At 51.6% G+C, this 26,786-nt stretch overlaps 1 protein-coding gene across 1 annotated transcript in view; it reads left to right on the top strand.

Moving 5' to 3' along the window:
* LOC306982943 (protein kinase C-binding protein NELL1-like) overlaps positions 1-26,786 on the top strand; it is a gene marked incomplete at both ends in the record, with an annotated part of 170,190 nt that overhangs the window by 138,891 nt on the left and 4,513 nt on the right. Inside the window, 5 exons of the mRNA XM_079583387.1 lie at positions 9,045-9,141; positions 13,588-13,660; positions 13,998-14,080; positions 17,887-18,021; positions 18,379-18,481. Of these exons, the coding sequence (XP_079439513.1) occupies positions 9,045-9,141; positions 13,588-13,660; positions 13,998-14,080; positions 17,887-18,021; positions 18,379-18,481 (491 nt within the window). The remainder of the gene's footprint in view (positions 1-9,044; positions 9,142-13,587; positions 13,661-13,997; positions 14,081-17,886; positions 18,022-18,378; positions 18,482-26,786) is intronic.

Raw genomic sequence — 26,786 nt, 5'->3', positions numbered from 1 at the left:
CATGAGCTCCAGAAGGTTTTAGATTTGGGTAAAGCTGGGGCTGGAATAGCACAGTTGTGAGAAACATGTTTGGATAAAGTCCCGCACGGCGGATCAGTCCAACAGACGGGGGTTTACGGCGGGAATATGTCTCTCCCTCCCCCTCTCACTCCCCCCTCTCTCCCCCCGTCGTTATCGTCGCCATAACGACCCGAAAGAGCGACTTTGCGCCTGGATCGAGCCGTTATTGGTCTCATTACGATCACAAACGCTTCACGCTCATATTCTCCTGCCCAAACACAGACGTCTCCCCCCCCCTCGTCCTCACCCCCCCCCCCCCACCCCCCTCCCTCGTCCACACTCGTCCCTCTCGTCCTCACTCGTCCTCCCACACGTTCCACTCAGTTTCCTCTGATATAAACCTCTCTCAGACTGAAGGGTTTACGGGGGAGCGACCGGGAACTCGTTCAAGAGTCCGAGCGTTTGTTTAGCGCTGACGACGCTCTGACCAAAACACAAGCCGTGAAGAGTCGACGCCGTAAAACAGGGGTCGGCAACGTCAGGCCCGGGGGCCAAATCCGGCTCTCCAGCACAGCACCTCAAGGTGATTTTGATAAAGATAATGACACAAATCAGAAAGTACATTTTTAAGGTTAAATGAGAGAAATACTGTCAATACACCCAATGTGGTCACTTCATGTACAACTCTGGCATTTGTAGAAAGTGCGCTGGAAAAATGAATAAAAAAATATAGAAGAAATGACAGAAACCTACTTGAATTAAGAGATTGAATCTAAAGTTTGAGTAGATTTGGTCTGGTCTTAGATATTATAAAACATCTTAACAATTGAACAAGCCATTATTCTCTTGAGCGGGTTTCATGTTTGTTCCATTGGCATCAGCATTTGTATCTTTAGCTTGCATTAGTCCAAACAGACTCAAACAACAAAGAAGAACCTTTATTCAAGCAATTTTAAGTCATTTATCTCATTTAAGATGTTATTTTTCCAGTGTAGTGCTTTACTTTGGCCTAAAACTGGCGACTTCGGCCCTCGGTCTTTTTACAATGACAAAAACCGTCCCTCCCTAAGAAAACTTCCTCCCCCTGGCGTAAAGAGTCAACGGCGTAAAACCGGGTTGTTGAAAAGCTTGTGCAGCCTCTACAGAGCCGGGGCAGGTCTTATATGGATGATGGGAGAGTGTGACCTCTGTGCACATCCCAGAGGAGCTCCCAGAGGTGCTCCCTGATCCACTCTTTCACAGCACGAGCCCTGTGACTCCTGGAGTCGTCATCTTGGAATAACCTGGTCAGTAGGATGAGCTCATCACGAGTGTGAAAGTTTAATAAACCTAAACCATCCTTAAAGGGACAGGCCGGTGTTTTCCACACACAGGAGGGGAGTTCCAGGCGTTTCCTCTGGACGGAGCAGATCTTTTCATTGAGTTACTTTTGTGTCTGAGAACAAACTGACTGAATATGAGCCTTTGTACAAAAAACTGGGCTTTGTTTCCATCAGAACCTTGTGCGTGAACATGAGACCGGGCTGCACCAGGACAGGTTCTGGGCATCTCATGAGTTTGACAGTAACGGAGCAGCTTCAGACAGACAGACGGGTAGGGCTGTTACTGCCTCCTGTTCTGAAACTATCACAGTGACAATGTGATGAATCTGATCTGACTGATCCAGTCTGATGTCCAACACTGTGAATCCCTTTAGAAGAACGATCAGGGAAACATCTGGACGTTCCTTTGTGCCTCTGCGTCGTATCGTCTTCATGATCACAGGACGTCCTTTCTCTCCAAAGGTTTCTCCTGTTTCTCGTTTGTGACCTGCAGCTCCAGACGCCCGTCCTGCAGCTTCAGACGCCCCGTCCTGCAGCTTCAGACGCCCCGTCCTGCAGCTTCAGACGCCCCGTCCTGCAGCTTCAGACGCCCCGTCCTGCAGCTTCAGACGCCCGTCCTGCAGCTTCAGACGCCCGTCCTGCAGCTCCAGACGCCCCGTCCTGCAGCTTCAGACGCCCCGTCCTGCAGCTTCAGACGCCCCGTCCTGCAGCTTCAGACGCCCCGTCCTGCAGCTTCAGACGCTCGTCCTGCAGCTCCAGACGCCTGTCCTGCAGCTTCAGACGCCCCGTCCTGCAGCTTCAGACGCCTGTCCTGCAGCTCCAGACGCCCCGTCCTGCAGCTCCAGACGCCCCGTCCTGCAGCTTCAGACGCCCGTCCTGCAGCTCCAGACGCCCGTCCTGCAGCTTCCGTCTCTGCCGTGACCGTGGGACATGTCCTGACGTGCAGATCTTCCCTCTCGGTTCCGTCTCTTCTCCCCTCACGGGTCTGAGCTCGTCTCGCTGATGAAACGCCGGCTCTGACAGGCGGCACGTCAGACACGTCTGCATTATTCACATCAGGAAATGTGCCGCTTTAACGGATCAAACTGCCTTCAGAAGCAGGCGGGGGACGGGGGGGGGGGACGGGGGGGACGAGGGGACAGGAAGTGCTTTGCTCTGTCATTAATATTACAGCGATGTCCCAGATTCTGTATTTGAAGAAAAACATCTCGTTTCTGTTTGATTTGGCACAAAAATCCCATGATCGCGGCTGAAAATGTGAAGCTGATCCTGAGGCCGCGGCGTAAACACGGGAGCGTGAGGCACAGGTGAGGATTCGGCTGATTCTAAAAAGAGTAGAGACGTTTAGGAACCTCCTTCTCTTCATCGACATCCGTGACAAGGAGCCTCAAAGTGTCAGTGCAGTGAGGAGGGAGTGAAGATCTTTGTCTTCAGTGCAGCAAAGCACCGGACGCTTCAATCCAGCCTCGACTCGCCTCATCAGCAACTCCAGCTTCATGTGGACACTTACGAGCGTGGGGGATCTGTGGGGGATCTGTGGGGGATCTGTGGGGGATCTGTGGGGGATCTGTGGGGGATCTGTGGGGGATCTGAGGTGGATCTGTGGGGGATCTGTGGGGGATCTGTGGGGGATCTGTGGGGGATCTGTGGGGGATCTGAGGTGGATCTGTGGGGGATCTGTGGGGGATCTGTGGGGGATCTGAGGTGGATCTGTGGGGGATCTGTGGGGGATCTGTGGGGGATCTGTGGGGGATCTGTGGGGGATCTGAGGTGGATCTGTGGGGGATCTGTGGGGGATCTGAGGTGGATCTGTGGGGGATCTGTGGGGGATCTGTGGGGGATCTGTGGGGGATCTGTGGGGGATCTGTGCTGGATCTGTGCTGGATCTGTGGGGGATCTGTGGGGGATCTGTGCTGGATCTGTGCTGGATCTGTGGGGGATCTGTGCTGGATCTGTGGGACCGAGGCCCGGACACTTCTGCTCAGGGTCACTGATTAGCATTAGCAACAGTTAAAGCACGTTCTATACATGCGTTGCCAATGACATCACACATAGTTCCGGCAGCCATTTTGAATACCGAAGTAGCATTATGCAGTACTACAACATGTAGCGATATCTCTTCTCAGGATGAAAATGAAAAACAACTGATTTGACAGTGGCATTTATACATGTTCTTGTAATAATTGCCGAAGAAGAAGAAGAGGAAACAGAAAACCTTTCTCTGTGATTTTTTGGCAACAGAGTCTCAGAGTCTCAGAACACATTAGCATGCTACCGGTTAGCGACTGTCAATGGCTTCAACACGATAAACACATGTGTGTCTCACATCGATGACACTGAGGAAATACTACAGTAACAGCTCTGACCTCTGACCTCTGTCACATGTTGTCAGAGCTGAGCTGTTGAAGCTAAATGCTAACCGGTAGCAAGCTAGCATCTTAAACACTGACTCTCCGGTTTAATCACATAAACGTGCTTCTCTGGGGCCGTGTTCTTATCGTAGCTTCTTGAGCAATGATTAAGAGTACATAAAAATGTCAATCTGTTGTCTTTCGTTCTCATCCTGAGTAGAGATATTGTTGCATGTTGTAGAACTGGATGTATTCAAAATGGCCGCCAAAACAACAAACGTCACATGACTGAAAGGCATGTATACGTTTGTTAAGTGATGATGTCATCGCTCCACCTCCAGGCTTTAGTCCTAGTACTGTGAGGTGAGGGGGTCTCCAACCTTTTTTATCCGACGAGCTACTTTACACAATATGAACATGGGAGATTTACTTATGTTCAAAAACACCTGTGAAAAATACAGCTTAGGTGGAGAAGAATGACTCGCCAAGATGGTGTTTCAAAGACAGTGACTTGAACGTAGTCCTTTTACTTTACTATATTGAACCAACGGTTCACAGATTGTGTTCAGCAGGTTCAGGATGAACAGAAAATGCATCTAAAATCTGAGATATCAAGCGTGTAGAGATGTAGAAAGTCTTTGGTGAGCTCCTGGTTGGAGATATCTGCTCTAGAGTAATGGAGAAACTGTGGACAAACACAGGTGCTCTCAAGGATTGGCTGAAACGTGTGCTTAAAACAGGGCAGCTTCAGTCCTGTTCTCTAGAGTGAGATGTATCTGATGTTGCTCTTCATAAACATCTGATCACAGAAACATCACATTTACTCTGTAGCTTCTTTAGTCTTTTCTCACATTAATTATAAACATATTTGAAGGCTTATTTTAAACATCGCACATGAGAAACGCCGTAAGTGGACCCGGCTCCTCGTGGTTATATTTTATTATAATATATGTCCACTGCTCATTATCAGGAGCTCTGAGGAGCCAGCGCTCACTAAAGGAGGAGGATGAATGGACCTGAGAGCAGACGCTGTCACTGCAGCTCCACAGCCGTTAATAACACTCCGTCTAAGCTCCGCCTCCTCCTTTAGCACCTTCTCTTCTTCTGCCCTGGGTTTGGCCTTTTCATCCTTCAAAGTACACGTGGTGCAGGTCATGGCAGGGCTCTGTGGTTTGGGTTGGACCCGTGACGCCTGCAGGGGGCGCTCCAGGCCCTGACCAGCTTTACAGAGACAGTGTTCGATCTGTTTGGAGGCTGATCTCTGAGCCTGGACTCTCGTCTCTCTCTCGTGTGGCATTAGTGCGGTGGACGTGGCTAATGTGGATTGAAATGTTCCTCCGTCGCCTCGGTGACTTCCCCGAGCATCAGCCTCGGAGCGCGACGGTATATTAGGGAAAACCAACTCCATTTCACACACGGGCGGCTGTCGGAGCGGCCATTACACTAATGTGAGGAGCAGATACTGCAGACACACTCTGCCGGGGCATACACACACCTGTACTGAGGGTCTCAGGCTGCAGGAGGTCAGGGCCAGATCCAGGTCCAGGTCCAGGTCCAGGTCCAGATCCAGATCCAGGTCCAGGGCCAGGTCCAGGTCCAGGTCCTGGTCCAGGTCCAGGTCCAGGTCCAGATCCAGGTCCAGGTCCAGGTCCAGATCCAGGGCCAGGTCCAGGTCCAGGTCCAGGTCCTGGTCCTCATCCTCACCGTTCACTGTCGCCTGACCTGACTCTGTGTTTCAAAGCCCCTCCTCATCAGATCAACGATGTCACTCACGCATCATAAATCTGCTGCAGTGTCTGTCTTTAAAGTGATTTGAACTTACTCCTTTGAATACTGAAGTACTTCCCACAGCAAATACTGCAGTATTTCCGCTGAGTAATGACGTCCATGTGATGTTGTAATGAGACTCTCCCGCGTGTGGAGCAGGTTGTTTGAGGAGAAGCTGCTCCCGTTAGTTTTATCTGTGCTGTCGCGTCCCGGGGGAGAACAGGGAGCGCCCTCCCCCCCCGACAGCGCCCCCCCCAGAGTGAGGGAATGTGAGGATATGTGGGGGAATGTGGGGCGCTGTATCCGTTAAACCTGACAGTGCCCAGATATAAACAACACAGAGGCTCCTCCTGCAGACTCTCCTCCTGCAGACGCTCCTCCTGCAGACTCTCCTCCTGCAGACGCTCCTCCTGCAGACGCTCCTGCAGACTCTCCTCCTGCAGACTCTCCTCCTGCAGGTGGGACCTCGGCCTGCTCGTTCTCCTCCACTTCTCTCCTTTTGTCTCCAGACGCAGCAGGACTCGGCTCATGGCGGCTTTCATTCCAGACACACATCCTGTTCTCAGCCTCTTCCTGATGATGTCACAAAGAGGTTTTCATGAACCCACCGTTTAAGATCATGTCCCACTGTTTCAGTGTTTCCAAGTGAATGGTCCTGTATGAAGTTAGACTCACGTACAGAATAACTGATGGTCCACGGGGTTCCTGCAGGGCTTTGTGAAGTATTCAAAGATCAGGACGTGGGTGTTCAGGTCAAAAACTGCCCAAACTCTCTCTGGTTTTAGTTTGTAACATATTACTTCCTAACATTTGCTCACATTGAAACCTGGCCCAGCCCGTCCTCCGTCCTCTGGTCCTGGGCCCGTCCTCTGGTCCTGGGCCCGTCCTCTGGTCCTGAGCCCTTCCTCTGGTCCTGAGCCCGTCCTCTGGTCCTGAGCCCGTCCTCTGGTCCTGGGCCCGTCCTCTGGTCCTGGGCCCGTCCTCTGGTCCCGGGCCCGTCCTCTGGTCCCGAGCCCGTCCTCTGGTCCTGGGCCCGTCCTCTGGTCCTGAGCCCGTCCTCTGGTCCTGGGCCCGTCCTCTGGTCCTGAGCCCGTCCTCTGGTCCTGGGCCCGTCCTCTGGTCCTGAGCCCGTCCTCTGGTCCTGGGCCCGTCCTCTGGTCCTGAGCCCGTCCTCTGGTCCTGGGCCCGTCCTCTGGTCCTGAGCCCGTCCTCTGGTCCTGAGCCCGTCCTCTGGTCCTGAGCCCGTCCTCTGGTCCTGGGCCCGTCCTCTGGTCCTGAGCCCGTCCTCTGGTCCTGGGCCCGTCCTCTGGTCCTGAGCCCGTCCTCTGGTCCTGGGCCCGTCCTCTGGTCCTGAGCCCTTCCTCTGGTCCTGAGCCCGTCCTCTGGTCCTGAGCCCGTCCTCTGGTCCTGAGCCCGTCCTCTGGTCCTGAGCCCGTCCTCTGGTCCCGGGCCCGTCCTCTGGTCCTGAGCCCGTCCTCTGGTCCTGAGCCCGTCCTCTGGTCCTGGGCCCGTCCTCTGGTCCTGAGCCCGTCCTCTGGTCCTGGGCCCGTCCTCTGGTCCTGAGCCCGTCCTCTGGTCCTGGGCCCGTCCTCTGGTCCTGAGCCCTTCCTCTGGTCCTGAGCCCGTCCTCTGGTCCTGAGCCCGTCCTCTGGTCCTGAGCCCGTCCTCTGGTCCTGAGCCCGTCCTCTGGTCCCGGGCCCGTCCTCTGGTCCTGAGCCCGTCCTCTGGTCCTGAGCCCGTCCTCTGGTCCTGAGCCCTTCCTCTGGTCCTGAGCCCGTCCTCTGGTCCCGGGCCCGTCCTCTGGAGTATAATTTGCTCGGTAAATCGTGGGAACGGCGCGCTCTGGTCTCTGGTTTGGGTTCAGTCCTCTGGTCTCTGGTCCTGAGCCCGTCCTCTGGTCCTGGGCCCGTCCTCTGGTCCTGGGCCCGTCCTCTGGTCTCGCTCCCGTCCTCTGGTCCTGGGCCCGTCCTCTGGTCCCGTCCCCGTCCTCTGGTCCCCTCCCTGTCCTCTGGAGTATAATTTGCTCGGTAAATCGTGGGAACGGCGCGCTCTGGCAGCTCGGTGAATGGACTGTCGCAGACGGGGCGTCCGGGTGGATTTACGGCGCCGCCGGACGAGGCTGCGGCTCAGATTTATACAGAGTCTGTGAGAGTCGATGGGACAGTTCTTTAAACCGGTGACAGCTCCATCAGAGAGCGGGACAGGGGAGAGGGATGGCTCTATACTCACACCTGAGGGGGGGGGGGAGAGGGGGGAGGAGAGAGGGGGGATGAGAGAGGGGGGAAACGGGGAGAGAGGGAGGCCGGGAGTTGAATGTCCTCAGGAAATGAAATTGCAGTCTGTACAAACCTGAAATATTGTTCCAAACCCAGACTTTGTTTCATATGAAAATATAAACAGGATAAACATCGACGTCACATGACTCGATGGTGAAGTTGTGATGAAGCCACGACCTGAGTTTGAGGAGGGCGAGTGTTGTATATGTATATATATGTATATTACATATATAAAAAGACTTATTTGCTGTGTTGGATTTTTGACTTTTTAACACAGTGAAAGTGGATTCCCCTGATCTGAGAACACTGGCTCTCCTCAGGGCTGCTGCCTCTCTCCACTGCTCTTTGTCTCGTACAAACACAGAGTATTTGCAGATGACGCAGCTGTTGTCAGTTTGTTAAAGATTTCATCTCCTGGTTTGATAAATGCTTTTTTGTTTTTAACACATTTCCACAAACAGAAAAACTAACACACCTTGGGCCAGATCTTGTGGCGGCGCACGGGGCGGCGCAGGCTCGTGGTGGCGCTATATGTGCCATTGGCCTCCGCCACCTGCAGGGGGCGTCACAAGAGGAGGCGACTGCACTGATGGAAACACGGCTGACATTCACTTCCTGGTTTACATTGCGTTCTTTCTTAAGCCTTAGGCTCTCACAGGTCAAACTGAAAACTTTATTTACCCCATCGTGAGCTAAACCATCGTGAGCTAAACCATGTTCACGTCTCCAGAGAAAAAGAGCTACAGCGTCTGCTGTGGCGCGGATCGAGGAGGCAGATTAACACACACACACACACACACACACACACACACACACACACACACACACACACACACACACACACACACACACACACACACACACACACACACACACACGCACGCACGCACGCACACACACACACACACACACACACACACACACACACACACACTCTGTTAATGACTCTGATCAAGGAGCAGGTTTAACGAAGCTTTAAGAACAAAAGATCGGCTGAAACATTAAAGCTGATGCTGATTTATCTTCGGTTCATCGACTTTCACGAGTCAAGGACGCACGAGGAGAAACTGGCTTCTCAGAAACACAGCAGGAATAAAATGTGTGCAAAAATGAGCAGATGAAAACTGGAGAAAATAAACACAATTGGGGAAAATGGGGTAAAAATACAGACAAAATAGGGAATAAATTTGGGGAATAAGAAGAGGTGATAGTAATAAAAATAGAGCAAAGTATGTATGAATTCGGAGGGAAAATGGGAAAGAAAATAGTTATGAAAAAAGAAAAAAATGAGTATAAATAATTGGTGAACATTGTGTTTGTGGTTCCAGGATCTACGAGCGCGAGATCGACCCCCCTCAGACGGACCCGGCCCGGGACGGAGCGGCCTGGCTGGGGCAGCGCGGCCTGAAGCACGGCCTCTTCAAGGTAAACCCGGGCTCTGCGGTCTCCGTGACGACCGCTGACCACGGGCTCTGCGGTCTCCGTGACGACCGCTGACCACGGGCTCTGCGGTCTCCGTGACGACCGCTGACCACGGGCTCTGCGGTCTCCGTGACGACCGGAAATATTAAACGTAGAGATATGGATTTGAAACTCCTGCAGAAAATGTGCTGCAGAGTTTTCTGCTTCTATTTGAAAATAAACAAAATGGCAGATATTTTCAGCGACGAAACCTAAATGTGTGTCACAGTTTAATCTCTTAAGGCGAGACACTGCAGGTGAACAGGGGAAAATAAATAAATGTAGAGATGTCAATGTGAAACTTAACATCACAGATATAAATATGAGAAAAAAATATATTGCACTTTTTCTGTCATTTTATGTTTTCAAATAAAAATAAGGCATTTTGAACATTGCCTATATTTTGGGCAACGAAATCAAAATAATGAATTGTTCCAGATTAAATGGTTTTATTTTATTGACATATTAGTAACTAAGATTTTCTCAGAGGGGATTTTGGATATTTTGTTCAGTTTTTCAATAAACTAATCATCAGTGAAAAAAATCTGTAAAAACTCAAATTCCGCCTGTTTTTTTGGTTTCAAAGCTGAATAAATCAGGCTAGGAATTAGATATTAAAAAATCCCTTTGGAAAAACCTTCTAAATGTTGTTGTGTCTCAGCCTGTAAAGTGTGGAGTCTGTGGGAGCTTCTATAAGGGCTCAGGCTCTGCCCGAGTGCGGCTTCTCTCATTCAGAGAAAACCAGCCCTGAAGTTTAGTAGCGAGTGCGCATGCTCGGCCCGTTCTTCCACTTTTCCGCTCCAGCGTCTCGTAGGAGGAAAAACACCATATTTGGGTGAAAGCGTCATCACGGGGCCCCTTAGCAGGACACGTGGATGTCAAATCTGTCAATATTTATGAATGAAAACCCGCGGGAAAGACGGCCTTTCTACTTCCGGGTCGCCCCCACCTCGCAGACAAAACATCATCAAATAAACATCATCATTTTTATATCTGACATGAAAACTAAGATGTAAAGGGAGGAAAACAGATACAAATCTCCACTTCCACCACTGCGAAAAATCAGTACTTTCACCTGAAGTGTCTCGCCTTAAGCCAGGTCTAAAAGCTTCGTGAGAAAAGTATGAAAGTAGAGTCAAAAACGAGACATAAATGTGGATGAAAACGGATCAGAAGAAAAATGATACATAAAAAAATGGCGATAAAAGTTTTGTACGTCTTAAATGTGAGGTTTTATTTTGTGACTCGTTGGTTCTAAAGATTTGCTTTTGATTTTGGATCCGGTTCAGTTTGTCTTTTTATTATCTGACATATGAGGCGCAATTATCCAATCAGAAAGAAAACTCTTCCAAACAGTTGTTAAAGTTCAGTCTCTTCGTCTGTGCCTTGTGGATGTTCCTCTCATCTTTAGCCGCCGCCGTCTCCCACAAAGGAAATGACCATATTTGGATTACAGCGTCCTTCCTGCTACACGTGGATACCAAACCTGTCAGTATTTGTGAATGATTAAGCGCGGGAAAAGCCACGGACACAGACATGTTGGAGGACATTCGACAAACTGCTTCAGAACTTTACAAACTTTATTCAAATAATACATTAAAAAAAAAAAAAAATCTAAAATGTTTCAGATTTTTTTTCTTTCTTCTTTTTTTGTTTTTTTAATGTTTTTTTTTCCACAATTCCCCAAGAGTTTTTTTTTTGGGGGGGGTGGAGGACGGTCGTAGTACGGCTGGGAAACGGCTGAGTGATTGATCAGGGAGCTTCACCTCCACAGATCTGTCTGGAGATCGTTCTGTCTGTTCTTCTCCACACCTGGACCGTGAAAGCCTTTTCTCTTTCGCTCCTCCTCCTCCTGTTCCTCCTCCCTCTCTCGTCCTCCTCCTCCTCCCTCTCTCGTTGTTCTCCTCCCCCTCCTCCTGATCCTCCTCCTCCTGTTCCTCCTCCCTCTCTCGTCCTCCTCCTCCTCCCTCTCTCGTTGTTCTCCTCCCCCTCCTCCTCCTCCTCCTCCTCCTGGTCTCCTCCTCCTCCTGATCCTCCTCCTCCTCCTCCTCCTCCTGGTCTCCTCCTCCTCCTGATCCTCCTCCTCCTGATCCTCCTCCCGATCCTCCTCCTCCTCCTCCCCCTCCTGATCCTCCTCCTGGTCCTCCTCCTCCTCCTGATCCTCCTCCTCCTCCTGATCCTCCTCCTCCTCCTCCTCCTCCTCCTCCTCCTCCTGTGATGAATGATGATCCTGGTGCTTTATGGGGCATTATTTCAGTGTAGGGAGCGATGTGTTCGAGGCCTCTGGAGAAAAGAGAGATTTAAACCTCAGCGTTTCAGGAGGAAACTCGTCTCACGGCAGCTCAATTATCGGGATGTTTTTAGTCCATTTTAAACACGGCGTTTCTCTGCTTGATTTAATATGTTGAACTTTAGTTTGGAACCTTTCTCACGGCTGAACCTAAACAGGGACGTGTTTTCTTCTTCTGATGTTTCTGTCTGTAAACTCTGGTTGCCGTGGGCGACTCCGGACAGAACCATAACGTTTCTCCTGCTGCTGCTCTGAAACTCTGCTGCGTGTCTCCCCCAGGGCTCGCACAGACACAGCAGGAGCCTGGACCCAGGTTTATGAAGCTCAGACACGTTTAAGTTTAAGTTTAATGGTTTTGTACAGCCCAATATCACAACAGAAGTCGCCTGTATCATAATAAAACAAAGTATGCAGTAAGAAGAAGAGGAGAGCGCTCAGTGGACCGTACTTCCCACAGCAGTGTTTCTCCGCATTCAATCCTTCTATCACAAATAGTTAAAAAAATGGGATCGGGACATGAGGCATCCTTCTACTATAGTTTAATTTTTCACCAGAAACACCCACGCTCTGAAATCGATCTGGGCTTCAGACCTAAAAATTCACTTATCAAATGAAGACTGGGAAAGAATATGTAAAAATACCAACAAACTGTCTAGAGATATTAAGATCAAGCTAATTCACTTCAAAATATTAAATCGCTACTACTGGACTCCCTCACGACTGTTCAGACTAAACCTTGTGGACTCGGACACTTGCTGGAGATGTAATAACAAAGGAACCCTGGTACATCTCCTCTGGGAATGTCCCAAAACTCAAAACTTCTGGATGAAGATTTATGGATGTCTAAAAAACATGACTCACGCTAATTTCGAATTCACTCCACGCCTTTTTATTCTGAACGATCCACAAATGACCACACGGTGCACATCATCGGACCTCATCCAGACCAGTATCATGATTGGGAAAAAAGTAATAATGCGTCACTGGAAAGATGCGGATGAACCCCCTTTTGCAGAATGGTTTACAGAACTTGCCAAGGTGGCCTCATATGAACACATGTCATTTAATATTATGGACCGGAATATGAGCTGCACTGAAAAATGGAAGGACTACCTGGAATACATTAAAACAACCAGTAATGGAGTAACTGTATCATAATGTGCACGTCAACGCTTCTCAAAAAGGCACAATAGACCAACTCTATATCTAGCCCTGTGAGGCCCCCAGGCCACACTATAGCAGAACCCAATAGAATTAAAACAAGGCACTAAGGACAATTAATATGCTAACAGCCTAGCATTTAGGAAAAAGATAAAAAGATAAGTAATAATGATAACAACTACAATAATAATAATCATAATAATAATAATAATAATAATTGCCAAGTGAGAAGCCTTGACTAAATACTTTGTATTTGGATTAGCCCCACTGCCTACCACCTTTTTATTTAGTTTATTCTTTTTTATTTATTTTTTATTTATTTTTTTATTTTTTTATTATATACTTATTTTTATTTATTTTTTTATTTATTTTTTTCTTCTTTCATCTTTCTCTCATCTACATTTTTTCAATATTTTTATTATTATTAGTATTTTCCCTCTTCTTTCTTTTTCTTTTTGTATTATACTGCAGTGATTTATGTGCCATGTATAAATTCAATAAAAAAATACAAATAAAAAAAAAAAAAAAGCAGTGTTTCTCCTGAGGCAGCTTTACCTCAGGCTGTGGGTCAGAGCTTTACTTCAGGCTGAGGGTCAGAGCTAGAACATTATCCTGGGAGATGATCTGTTGAGATAAGACTGAACATCTGAGTTTGAACTTTAAAATCAGCCCACACTCTTTTTTTTTTACCAGTTTTTTTCTCTGAGATTTATCAGGAAGTGGCTCCATCTTGTCTGTTCCTCCCTGCTCTTCCCGCGCTTATTCATTCACAAATCCTGACATGTTTGGTATCCACGTGTAGCAGGAAAGGCTGTGATATTTAGATTTTGTTGCTGAAAATGCCGTCAGTTTTTATGCAGAAAACGCTGTGTCTTTATATGAATTAGTTTTTCCCTGATCTCCACATGTTTCGATGTTTTCCCTGTTTGACCTGAGACGTGTCTGTGTTGTGTCTCCAGGGGGCGCTGCAGGACGTCAAGTTTATATTCGCTCCAAACGGATTCATCTCTCAGTGTCCCAACCTCAACCGCAGTAAGTCCCAGAGCCCAGAACCCAGATCCCAGATCCCAGAACTCAGAACTCAGAACCCAGAACTCAGAACTCAGAACCCAGAACCCAGGACTCAGAACCCATAAGAGAAGGACGGACTGGAGATGTAATTCAGATCAGTCCAAGGTCTTCAGACACGTCCATGTAGCTCCTGTGAACCTCAGACCTTCACGAGTGGAACCTTTAGTTTGAAGTTGTGTCTTTCTGTCCCGGGACCGGCCTTTCGGTCCCAGGACCTGCAGGACCGGCCTCTCGGTCCCGGGACGTCTGTGATTGTGAAATATCGATTGTAACGAGTCTTTTCTGGTTTCTCTCGGAGCCTGTCCGACCTGCAGCGACTTCCTGAGTCTGGTCCAGGGCATCATGGACCTGCAGGACCTGCTCGCCAAGATGACCCTCAAGGTGAGACCTGAACCAGGACTAAACCAGGACTAAACCAGGACTAAACCAGGACTAAACCAGGGCTAAACCAGGACTAAACCAGGGCTAAACCAGGACTAAACCAGGGCTAAACCAGGATTAAACCAGGACTAAACCAGGGCTAAACCAGGACTAAACCAGGACTAAACCAGGACTAAACCAGGACTAAACCAGGACTAAACCAGGACTAAACCAGGGCTAAACCGGGACTTAACCTTCATTATACCTATAGTTGGTGACATTTATAGTAATAGTACATGAAGAGTAATAAATCCTGTACTTTACGTTACCGACTACACTTAAAACATACTCCTGGTTTGCCCAGTGCCATTGATTTGTCCATATAAAAATAGCTTAAATAAAAAGAATCCACCGGGCTGTTCATGTTCACCCCCTCTCCTCCTCCTCCTCTCCTCCTCCTCCTCCTCCTCCTCCTCCTCCTCCTCCTCCTCCTCCTCCCCCTCCTCCTCCTCCCCCTCCCCCCTCTTCTCCTCCCCCTCCTCTCAAACACAGAAAGCAGCTTCTGCAAAGTGTTGGCAGAATAACCTTCCTAAATAATCCGTAAACAGACGTGTTTAAGCCGCGGCCGTTTGTTCCTGTGGAGTTTAAGCCGTCTGTGTTTAAAGAAGAGACGGAGATGGAGAGGAAACGTCTTTGAAAAATGTCATTACAGATATTAAAGTAACAGAGGATTAACCAGAGCAAACAGCACCGGCTCAAAGCACCAACGCAATCACAGACTTCAAGGAAACTCCAGAGGAACTAAAGACATTTCTATATCTGGAAACACGGGGCTGAACTCATAAGTGCAGGAACATTTTCATCATATTTTTGAAAAAACCTAAGTGTGCTTGTGGTTCCACTTTTCCAATTCCTTTCCTCGTCCTGGGTCTGTCTTTGCACCAATGTGGACCTGGAGGCTCTGGAGGAACAGTTAATATAGTTGATACATTCACCACATTCTCACACAATGACAGAGCCTGTTGTGCATGTTTTGGCCTGTGTTTCCTGCGTGTGTTGATAATAACCTATAGCTACGAATGCCTCCATTTTCCTGTATCATTATCTACAGTGAGCTGCAACTTCTGACTTCATTTCACGCCTCTCTGTCCGTGTCATTACACTTTCCTGAATGGATGAGAGCGAGCGTCTGGGCCTGAGCTCCCGGCGAGCGAGGGGGAGGGCATCCGGCTCACAGCCCCTCCCCCTCCCGCTGACTCTGCTCCTGGAGGCGCAGGGCGTGAAGGGCGGGCGGAGGATGGAGGGTAATTTTCACATCGTTCTGAGGGAAACGAGTGTGAAATGAGGAGAGGACGGACGGCTGCGTCACACCGGCCTCTTACTGAACATCAACTCACACTCGCCACATGTTATAAACCCACACCCACCACATGTAATAAACCCACACTCACCACATGTTTTTAACCCACACTCACCACATGTTATAACCCACACTCACCACATGTTATTAACCCACACTCACCACATGTTATAAACCACATGTTATTAACCCACACTCACCACATGTTATGAACCCACACTCACCACATGTTATTAACCCACACTCACCACATGTTATAAACCCACACTCACCACATGTTATTAACCCACACTCACCACATGTTATAAACCACATGTTATTAACCCACACTCGCCACATGCTATAAACCCACATGTTATTAACCCACACTCACCACATGTTATAAACCCACACTCACCACATGTTATTAACCCCACACTCACCACATGTTATTAACCCACACTCGCCACATGTAATAAACCCACACTCACCACATGTTATAAACCCACATGTTATTAACCCACACTCACCACATGTTATTAACCCACACTCACCACATGTTATAAACCCACACTCACCACATGTTATTAACCCACACTCACCACATGTTATAAACCACATGTTATTAACCCACACTCGCCACATGCTATAAACCCACATGTTATTAACCCACACTCGCCACATGTAATAAACCCACACTCACCACATGTTATAAACCCACATGTTATTAACCCACACTCACCACATGTTATAAACCCACACTCACCACATGTTATTAACCCCACACTCACCACATGTTATTAACCCACACTCGCCACATGTAATAAACCCACACTCACCACATGTTATAAACCCACATGTTATTAACCCACACTCACCACATGTTATAAACCACATGTTATTAACCCACACTCGCCACATGTAATAAACCCACACTCACCACATGTTATAAACCCACACTCACCACATGTTATAAACCCACACTCGCCACATGTTATAAACCCACATGTTATTAACCCACACTCGCCACATGTTATAAACCCACATGTTATTAACCCACACTCACCACATGTTATAAACCACATGTTATTAACCCACACTCGCCACATGTAATAAACCCACACTCACCACATGTTATAAACCCACACTCACCACATGTTATAAACCCACACTCACCACATGTTATAAACCCACATGTTATTAACCCACACTCGCCACATGTTATAAACCCACATGTTATTAACCCACACTCACCACATGTTATTAACCCACACTCACCACATGTTATAAACCCACACTCGCCACATGTTATTAACCCACATGTTATAAACCACATGTTATAAACCACATGTTATAAACCCACATGTTATTAACCCACACTCACCACATGTTATTAACCCACACTCGCCACATGTTATAAACCCACACTCACCACATGTTATTAACCCACACTCACCACATGTTATTAACCCACATGTTATAAACCCACACTCACCACATGTTGTTACCCCACACTCACCACATGTTGTTATCCCACATGTTATAAACCCACACTCACCACATGTTGTTACCCCACACTCACCACATGTTGTTACCCCACACTCACCACATGTTGTTACCCCACACTCACCACATGTTGTTACCCCACACTCACCACCCCTCCTTAATCAAAGGCCGCTCTCAGCAGCAGCTCTAACAAACAATCATTCAGTCGATGTTGTTTAGAGGATTTATAAATAAAACCGAGTGAACCTTCAGTGTCGGGAAACAAAGAGAACGTCGCTGCTGACGAGGAGGAAAACACTTTTCTGTTCCTGAAGATGAAGCCGTTCTATTCGTTGCTAATTACGATTAATCCGTCCCACGTTTCCCGCCGCGGAGAAAACAATTACTGAGGCTTTTACTGTCGTCTGTTTAACGTCTCCACGGAGACGACTTGTTCATAACGATGTAAATCAGATCCACGTCAGGTGGAACAGAAGGAACCATGAGTAACCATCAGCTTTACCCAAATCCTGTAGGCCAGTGTAACGCCTCATTTGAAAGCTAAGACCTACAAAACTCATCTAAATGGATCTTTTTCCTCACGTCATCAGATTTCTTTTTTTTGGGGGGGTTACACTAATTTGTGTAACTTTTTTGTCAATTTTTTCGTCAATTTTTCGTCACATTTTGTCTAAGTTTTCTCAGTTTTTTGTCACATTTCCATAATTTTTCTTCGTCTCAGTTTTGTCGCTATTCTCTCACCTTTTTTCCAGAAGCTTTTGGATTGGGGTAAAGCCAAACTGGAGAAAATGTGCTCGGTTCAGGTGGGAGTTAAGGGGTTAAAACACCACACCAGGGGTCGGGATTATTATTATCCATGCCTAATGCAAATATATCGATCTGTCTGTCACAGTTTAGTAAAGAAATGTCCAGACGTTTTCCCTGATCTTTATTCACAAACTGCCCCACTCGTCACATGCTGAAAGTCTCCTTTGTTTCACAGTTGACGTACGCGGAGTCGCGGCTCACGCAGCTGGACGGCTGTCGCTGTGAGAGGACGTGCTCCGTCAACGGGCTCAAATACAGGGAGGCGGAGCAGTGGGCGGAGCCACACAACTGCAGGGACTGCGTCTGCAAGGTACGACCAGTGTGGAGAACTTTATCAATGACACATGTCTGAGAGGTACGACCAGTGTGGAGAACTTTATCAATGACACGTGTCTGAGAGGTACGACCAGTGTGGAGAACTTTATCAATGAGACCCGGCCCCGGAAAAAACGGAAGAAATTGGATGGATAGATGAATGTTACTCATATTAAAAATGCTAATGAGCTGCTGAATGTTAATGAGCTGCTGAATGTTAATGAGCTGCTGAATATTAATGAGCTGCTGAATGTTAATGAGCTGCTGAATATTAATGAGCTGCTGAATATTCATGAGCTGCTGAATATCAATGAGCCTCTGGAGTCTACCCTGGTGGTGTCTGTGGTTGCAGAGCGGGATGGTGGAGTGTCGGAGGATCTTCTGTCCCCAAACCAACTGCTCTGAAGACTCTCTCCCGGTTCATGTGGAGGGAAACTGCTGCCGGAGCTGCAGACGTGAGTCCTTTGTTTTTCCTGTTGTGTGGTTCGTCGTCTTCTTATGTTTCTTTGTAATTTGGTCTGGACATTTTCTTGGTCCGATTTTCTTTTTTCTGTGTTTTTCTGCGTTTTTCGCTTCTTTATTTTGGGCTTTTTTCCTTTTTTCCGCTCCGCTCTTTTGTCCCGTTCTGTTGTTTTCTTTATTTAGACGTAGTTTTTCTTCCCTCTGGTTCTGTTTCCGCTCGTGTCATGAATAATTTGCGCCGTTCGCTGAAGTTTAAGTGCATTATCCACAAACGCGATTACAAGCCCCTCCCCCCGGCGCCTTCGCACGGTGAGGAGGGAGGAGGGGAGGGAGGGAGGGAGGGGGGGGGGAGTCGGCTCCTGAGAGACTCCGTGTCTATTTCTGTCTGTTTGATGCAGCTCAGATACAGAAAAGGAGAGTTTATTCTCACAGCTGGTTTTCTCTTTAACACTTTAGTTTAAACGTCAGAGTCAAACGTGTCGGTGTCTCTCCCTGGTCTCTCCCTGGTCTCTCTCTGGTCTCTCCCTGGTCTTTCCCTGGTCTCTCCCTGGTCTCTCCCTGGTCTCTCCCTGGTCTCTCCCTGGTCTTTCCCTGGTCTCTCCCTGGTCTTTCTCTGGTCTCTCCCTGGTCTCTCTCTGGTCTCTCCCTGGTCTCTCCCTGGTCTTTCTCTGGTCTCTCCCTGGTCTCTCCCTGGTCTTTCCCTGGTCTCTCCCTGGTCTTTCTCTGGTCTCTCCCTGGTCTCTCTCTGGTCTCTCCCTGGTCTCTCCCTGGTCTTTCTCTGGTCTCTCCCTGGTCTTTCTCTGGTCTCTCCCTGGTCTCTCTCTGGTCTCTCCCTGGTCTCTCCCTGGTCTTTCTCTGGTCTCTCCCTGGTCTCTCCCTGGTCTCTCCCTGGTCTCTCCCTGGTCTCTCCCTGGTCTTTCTCTGGTCTCTCCCTGGTCTCTCCCTGGTCTTTCTCTGGTCTCTCCCTGGTCTCTCTCTGGTCTCTCCCTGGTCTCTCCCTGGTCTCTCTCTGGTCTCTCCCTGGTCTCTCCCTGGTCTCTCCCTGGTCTTTCCCTCGTCTCTCCCTGGTCTCTCTCTGGTCTCTCCCTGGTCTCTCCCTGGTCTCTCCCTGGTCTCTCCCTGGTCTCTCCCTGGTCTCTCTCTGGTCTCTCCCTGGTCTCTCCCTGGTCTTTCTCTGGTCTTTCCCTGGTCTCTCCCTGGTCTCTCTCTGGTCTCTCCCTGGTCTCTCCCTGGTCTCTCTCTGGTCTCTCCCTGGTCTCTCCCTGGTCTCTCCCTGGTCTTTCCCTCGTCTCTCCCTGGTCTCTCTCTGGTCTCTCCCTGGTCTCTCCCTGGTCTCTCCCTGGTCTCTCCCTGGTCTCTCCCTGGTCTCTCTCTGGTCTCTCCCTGGTCTCTCCCTGGTCTTTCTCTGGTCTTTCCCTGGTCTCTCCCTGGTCTCTCTCTGGTCTCTCCCTGGTCTCTCCCTGGTCTCTCCCTGGTCTTTCTCTGGTCTTTCCCTGGTCTCTCCCTGGTCTCTCCCTGGTCTCTCCCTGGTCTCTCCCTGGTCTCTCCCTGGTCTCTCTCTGGTCTCTCCCTGGTCTCTCCCTGGTCTCTCCCTGGTCTTTCTCTGGTCTTTCCCTGGTCTCTCCCTGGTCTTTCTCTGGTCTTTCCCTGGTCTCTCCCTGGTCTCTCCCTGGTCTCTCCCTGGTCTTTCTCTGGTCTTTCCCTGGTCTCTCCCTGGTCTCTCCCTGGTCTCTCCCTGGTCTCTCCCTGGTCTCTCCCTGGTCTCTCTCTGGTCTCTCCCTGGTCTCTCCCTGGTCTCTCCCTGGTCTCTCCCTGGTCTTTCTCTGGTCTTTCCCTGGTCTCTCCCTGGTCTCTCTCTGGTCTCTCCCTGGTCTCTCCCTGGTCTCTCCCTGGTCTTTCTCTGGTCTCTCCCTGGTCTCTCTCTGGTCTCTCCCTGGTCTCTCCCTGGTCTCTCCCTGGTCTCTCCCTGGTCTTTCTCTGGTCTTTCCCTGGTCTCTCCCTGGTCTCTCTCTGGTCTCTCCCTGGTCTCTCCCTGGTCTCTCCCTGGTCTCTCTCTGGTCTCTCCCTGGTCTCTCCCTGGTCTCTCCCTGGTCTCTCCCTGGTCCCTCCCTGGTCTCTCTCTGGTCTCTCTCTGGTCTCTCCCTGGTCTCTCTCTGGTCTCTCCCTGGTCTTTCTCTGGTCTCTCTCTGGTCTTTCCCTGGTCTCTCCCTGGTCTCTCTCTGGTCTCTCCCTGGTCTTTCCCTGGTCTCTCCCTGGTCTTTCCCTGGTCTTTCCCTGGTCTCTCCCTGGTCTCTCCCTGTTCTTTCTCTGGTCTTTCTCTGGTCTCTCTCTGGTCTCTCCCTGGTCTCTCCCTGGTCTCTCTCTGGTCTCTCCCTGGTCTTTCCCTGGTCTTTCCCTGGTCTCTCCCTGGTCTTTCTCTGGTCTCTCTCTGGTCTTTCCCTGGTCTTTCTCTGGTCTTTCCCTGGTCTCTCCCTGGTCTCTCTCTGGTCTCTCCCTGGTCTCTCCCTGGTCTCTCCCTGGTCTCTCCCTGTTCTTTCTCTGGTCTCTCCCTGGTCTTTCCCTGGTCTCTCCCTGGTCTTTCTCTGGTCTCTCTCTGGTCTCTCCCTGTTCTTTCTCTGGTCTTTCCCTGGTCTCTCCCTGTTCTTTCTCTGGTCTTTCCCTGGTCTCTCCCTGGTCTCTCCCTGGTCTCTCCCTGTTCTTTCTCTGGTCTTTCCCTGGTCTCTCCCTGGTCTCTCTCTGGTCTCTCCCTGGTCTCTCCCTGGTCTCTCTCTGGTCTCTCCCTGGTCTCTCCCTGTTCTTTCTCTGGTCTTTCCCTGGTCTTTCCCTGGTCTCTCCCTGGTCTCTCTCTGGTCTCTCCCTGGTCTCTCCCTGGTCTCTCCCTGTTCTTTCTCTGGTCTTTCCCTGGTCTTTCCCTGGTCTCTCCCTGGTCTCTCCCTGGTCTCTCCCTGGTCTCTCCCTGGTCTCTCCCTGGTCTCTCCCTGGTCTCTCCCTGGTCTCTCTCTGGTCTCTCCCTGGTCTCTCCCTGGTCTCTCCCTGGTCTCTCTCTGGTCTCTCCCTGGTCTCTCCCTGGTCTCTCCCTGGTCTCTCCCTGGTCTCTCCCTGTTCTTTCTCTGGTCTCTCCCTGGTCTCTCCCTGGTCTCTCTCTGGTCTCTCCCTGGTCTCTCCCTGGACTCTCTCTGGTCTCTCTCTGGTCTCTCTCTGGTCTCTCTCTGGTCTCTCCCTGGTCTCTCTCTGGTCTCTCTCTGGTCTCTCTCTGGTCTCTCCCTGGTCTCTCCCTGGTCTCTCCCTGGTCTCTCCCTGGTCTCTCTCTGGTCTCTCTCTGGTCTCTCCCTGGTCTCTCCCTGGTCTCTCCCTGGTCTCTCCCTGGTCTCTCCCTGGTCCCTCCCTGGTCTCTCTCTGGTCTCTCCCTGGTCTCTCCCTGGTCTCTCCCTGGTCTCTCCCTGGTCTCTCCCTGGTCTCTCTCTGGTCTCTCCCTGGTCTCTCCCTGGTCTCTCCCTGGTCTCTCCCTGGTCTCTCCCTGGTCTCTCTCTGGTCTCTCTCTGGTCTCTCCCTGGTCTCTCCCTGGTCTCTCCCTGGTCTCTCCCTGGTCTCTCCCTGGTCCCTCCCTGGTCTCTCTCTGGTCTCTCCCTGGTCTCTCCCTGGTCTTTCTCTGGTCTCTCCCTGGTCTCTCCCTGGTCTCTCTCTGGTCTCTCCCTGTTCTTTCTCTGGTCTTTCCCTGGTCTCTCCCTGGTCTCTCCCTGGTCTCTCCCTGGTCTCTCCCTGGTCCCTCCCTGGTCTCTCTCTGGTCTCTCCCTGGTCTCTCCCTGGTCTTTCTCTGGTCTCTCCCTGGTCTCTCCCTGGTCTCTCCCTGGTCTCTCTCTGGTCTCTCCCTGGTCTCTCCCTGGTCTCTCCCTGGTCTTTCTCTGGTCTCTCCCTGGTCTCTCCCTGGTCTCTCCCTGGTCTCTCTCTGGTCTCTCCCTGGTCTCTCCCTGGTCTCTCCCTGGTCTTTCTCTGGTCTCTCCCTGGTCTCTCCCTGGTCTCTCCCTGGTCCCTCCCTGGTCTCTCTCTGGTCTTTCCCTGGTCTTTCCCTGGTCTCTCCCTGGTCTCTCCCTGGTCCCTCCCTGGTCTCTCTCTGGTCTCTCCCTGGTCTCTCCCTGGTCTCTCCCTGGTCTCTCCCTGGTCTCTCCCTGGTCTCTCTCTGGTCTCTCTCTGGTCTCTCTCTGGTCTTTCCCTGGTCTCTCCCTGGTCTCTCCCTGGTCTCTCCCTGGTCCCTCCCTGGTCTCTCTCTGGTCTCTCCCTGGTCTCTCCCTGGTCTCTCCCTGGTCTCTCCCTGGTCTCTCCCTGGTCTCTCCCTGGTCTCTCCCTGGTCTCTCTCTGGTCTCTCCCTGGTCTCTCCCTGGTCTCTCCCTGGTCTCTCTCTGGTCTCTCCCTGGTCTCTCCCTGGTCTCTCCCTGGTCTCTCCCTGGTCTCTCCCTGGTCTCTCCCTGGTCTCTCTCTGGTCTCTCCCTGGTCTTTCCCTGGTCTCTCCCTGGTCTTTCTCTGGTCTTTCCCTGGTCTCTCCCTGGTCTCTCTCTGGTCTCTCCCTGGTCTCTCCCTGGTCCCTCCCTGGTCTCTCTCTGGTCTCTCCCTGGTCTCTCCCTGGTCTCTCTCTGGTCTCTCCCTGGTCTCTCCCTGGTCCCTCCCTGGTCTCTCTCTGGTCTCTCTCTGGTCTCTCCCTGGTCTCTCCCTGGTCTCTCCCTGGTCTCTCCCTGGTCTCTCTCTGGTCTCTCCCTGGTCTCTCCCTGTTCTTTCTCTGGTCTTTCCCTGGTCTTTCCCTGGTCTCTCCCTGGTCTCTCTCTGGTCTCTCCCTGGTCTCTCCCTGGTCTCTCCCTGTTCTTTCTCTGGTCTTTCCCTGGTCTTTCCCTGGTCTCTCCCTGGTCTCTCCCTGGTCTCTCCCTGGTCTCTCCCTGGTCTCTCCCTGGTCTCTCCCTGGTCTCTCCCTGGTCTCTCCCTGGTCTCTCCCTGGTCTCTCCCTGGTCTCTCCCTGGTCTCTCTCTGGTCTCTCCCTGGTCTCTCCCTGGTCTCTCTCTGGTCTCTCCCTGGTCCCTCCCTGGTCTCTCTCTGGTCTCTCCCTGGTCTCTCCCTGGTCTCTCCCTGGTCTCTCCCTGGTCTCTCTCTGGTCTCTCTCTGGTCTCTCCCTGGTCTCTCCCTGGTCTCTCCCTGGTCTCTCCCTGGTCTCTCCCTGGTCCCTCCCTGGTCTCTCTCTGGTCTCTCCCTGGTCTCTCCCTGGTCTCTCCCTGGTCTCTCCCTGGTCTCTCTCTGGTCTCTCCCTGGTCTCTCCCTGGTCTCTCCCTGGTCTCTCCCTGGTCTCTCCCTGGTCTCTCTCTGGTCTCTCTCTGGTCTCTCCCTGGTCTCTCCCTGGTCTCTCCCTGGTCTCTCCCTGGTCTCTCCCTGGTCCCTCCCTGGTCTCTCTCTGGTCTCTCCCTGGTCTCTCCCTGGTCTCTCCCTGGTCTCTCCCTGTTCTTTCTCTGGTCTCTCCCTGGTCTCTCCCTGGTCTCTCTCTGGTCTCTCCCTGTTCTTTCTCTGGTCTTTCCCTGGTCTCTCTCTGGTCTCTCCCTGGTCTTTCTCTGGTCTCTCCCTGGTCTCTCCCTGGTCTCTCCCTGGTCTCTCCCTGGTCTCTCCCTGGTCCCTCCCTGGTCTCTCTCTGGTCTCTCCCTGGTCTCTCCCTGGTCTTTCTCTGGTCTCTCCCTGGTCTCTCCCTGGTCTCTCCCTGGTCTCTCCCTGGTCTCTCCCTGGTCCCTCCCTGGTCTCTCTCTGGTCTCTCCCTGGTCTCTCCCTGGTCTCTCCCTGGTCTCTCCCTGGTCTCTCCCTGGTCTCTCTCTGGTCTCTCTCTGGTCTCTCCCTGGTCTCTCCCTGGTCTCTCCCTGGTCTCTCCCTGGTCTCTCCCTGGTCCCTCCCTGGTCTCTCTCTGGTCTCTCCCTGGTCTCTCCCTGGTCTCTCCCTGGTCTCTCCCTGGTCTCTCCCTGGTCTCTCCCTGGTCTCTCTCTGGTCTCTCCCTGGTCTCTCCCTGGTCTCTCCCTGGTCTCTCCCTGGTCTCTCCCTGGTCTCTCTCTGGTCTCTCTCTGGTCTCTCCCTGGTCTCTCCCTGGTCTCTCCCTGGTCTCTCCCTGGTCTCTCCCTGGTCCCTCCCTGGTCTCTCTCTGGTCTCTCCCTGGTCTCTCCCTGGTCTTTCTCTGGTCTCTCCCTGGTCTCTCCCTGGTCTCTCTCTGGTCTCTCCCTGTTCTTTCTCTGGTCTTTCCCTGGTCTCTCCCTGGTCTCTCCCTGGTCTCTCCCTGGTCCCTCCCTGGTCTCTCTCTGGTCTCTCCCTGGTCTCTCCCTGGTCTTTCTCTGGTCTCTCCCTGGTCTCTCCCTGGTCCCTCCCTGGTCTCTCTCTGGTCTCTCCCTGGTCTCTCCCTGGTCTTTCTCTGGTCTCTCCCTGGTCTCTCCCTGGTCTCTCCCTGGTCTCTCCCTGGTCTCTCCCTGGTCCCTCCCTGGTCTCTCTCTGGTCTCTCCCTGGTCTCTCCCTGGTCTCTCCCTGGTCTCTCTCTGGTCTCTCCCTGGTCTCTCCCTGGTCTCTCCCTGGTCTCTCTCTGGTCTCTCCCTGGTCTCTCTCTGGTCTCTCCCTGGTCTCTCCCTGGTCTCTCCCTGGTCTCTCCCTGGTCTCTCCCTGGTCTCTCTCTGGTCTCTCTCTGGTCTCTCCCTGGTCTCTCTCTGGTCTCTCTCTGGTCTCTCCCTGGTCTCTCTCTGGTCTCTCCCTGGTCTCTCTCTGGTCTCTCCCTGGTCTCTCCCTGGTCTCTCCCTGGTCTCTCCCTGGTCCCTCCCTGGTCTCTCCCTGGTCTCTCCCTGGTCTCTCCCTGGTCTCTCCCTGGTCTCTCCCTGGTCTCTCCCTGGTCTCTCCCTGGTCTCTCTCTGGTCTCTCCCTGGTCTCTCCCTGGTCTCTCCCTGGTCTCTCCCTGGTCTCTCCCTGGTCTCTCTCTGGTCTCTCTCTGGTCTCTCCCTGGTCTCTCCCTGGTCTCTCCCTGGTCTCTCCCTGGTCTCTCCCTGGTCCCTCCCTGGTCTCTCCCTGGTCTCTCCCTGGTCTCTCTCTGGTCTCTCCCTGTTCTTTCTCTGGTCTTTCCCTGGTCTCTCCCTGTTCTTTCTCTGGTCTTTCCCTGGTCTCTCCCTGGTCTCTCCCTGGTCTCTCCCTGTTCTTTCTCTGGTCTTTCCCTGGTCTCTCCCTGGTCTCTCTCTGGTCTCTCCCTGGTCTCTCCCTGGTCTCTCCCTGGTCTCTCTCTGGTCTCTCCCTGGTCTCTCCCTGTTCTTTCTCTGGTCTTTCCCTGGTCTTTCCCTGGTCTCTCCCTGGTCTCTCTCTGGTCTCTCCCTGGTCTCTCCCTGGTCTCTCCCTGGTCTCTCTCTGGTCTCTCCCTGGTCTCTCCCTGTTCTTTCTCTGGTCTTTCCCTGGTCTTTCCCTGGTCTCTCCCTGGTCTCTCCCTGGTCTCTCTCTGGTCTCTCCCTGGTCTCTCCCTGGTCTCTCCCTGGTCTTTCCCTGGTCTTTCCCTGGTCTCTCCCTGGTCTCTCCCTGGTCTCTCCCTGGTCCCTCCCTGGTCTCTCTCTGGTCTCTCCCTGGTCTCTCCCTGGTCTCTCCCTGGTCTCTCCCTGGTCTCTCCCTGGTCTCTCTCTGGTCTCTCTCTGGTCTCTCCCTGGTCTCTCCCTGGTCTCTCCCTGGTCTCTCCCTGGTCCCTCCCTGGTCTCTCTCTGGTCTCTCCCTGGTCTCTCCCTGGTCTCTCCCTGGTCTCTCCCTGGTCTCTCCCTGGTCTCTCTCTGGTCTCTCTCTGGTCTCTCCCTGGTCTCTCCCTGGTCTCTCCCTGGTCTCTCCCTGGTCTCTCCCTGGTCCCTCCCTGGTCTCTCTCTGGTCTCTCCCTGGTCTCTCCCTGGTCTCTCCCTGGTCTCTCTCTGGTCTCTCCCTGGTCTCTCCCTGGTCTCTCCCTGGTCTTTCTCTGGTCTCTCCCTGGTCTCTCCCTGGTCTCTCCCTGGTCCCTCCCTGGTCTCTCCCTGGTCCCTCCCTGGTCTCTCCCTGGTCTCTCCTTGGTCTCTCCCTGGTCCCTCCCTGGTCTCTCCCTGGTCTCTCCTTGGTCTCTCCCTGGGCTCTTTCTGGTCTCTTTCTGGTCTCTCCCTGGTCTCTTTCTGGTCTCTTTCTGGTCTCTCCCTGGTCTCTTTCTGGTCTCTTTCTGGTCTCTCCCTGGTCTCTCCCTGGTCTCTCTCTGGTCTCTCCCTGGTCTCTCCCTGGTCTCTCCCTGGTCTCTTTCTGGTCTCTTTCTGGTCT

Source organism: Gobius niger, assembly GCF_951799975.1.
Source record: "Gobius niger genome assembly, contig: SCAFFOLD_57, whole genome shotgun sequence".
NCBI classification, from domain to species: domain Eukaryota; kingdom Metazoa; phylum Chordata; class Actinopteri; order Gobiiformes; family Gobiidae; genus Gobius; species Gobius niger.
Note: the sequence above shows the minus strand (reverse complement) of the source record. Positions and strands in the feature narration are given on the sequence as shown.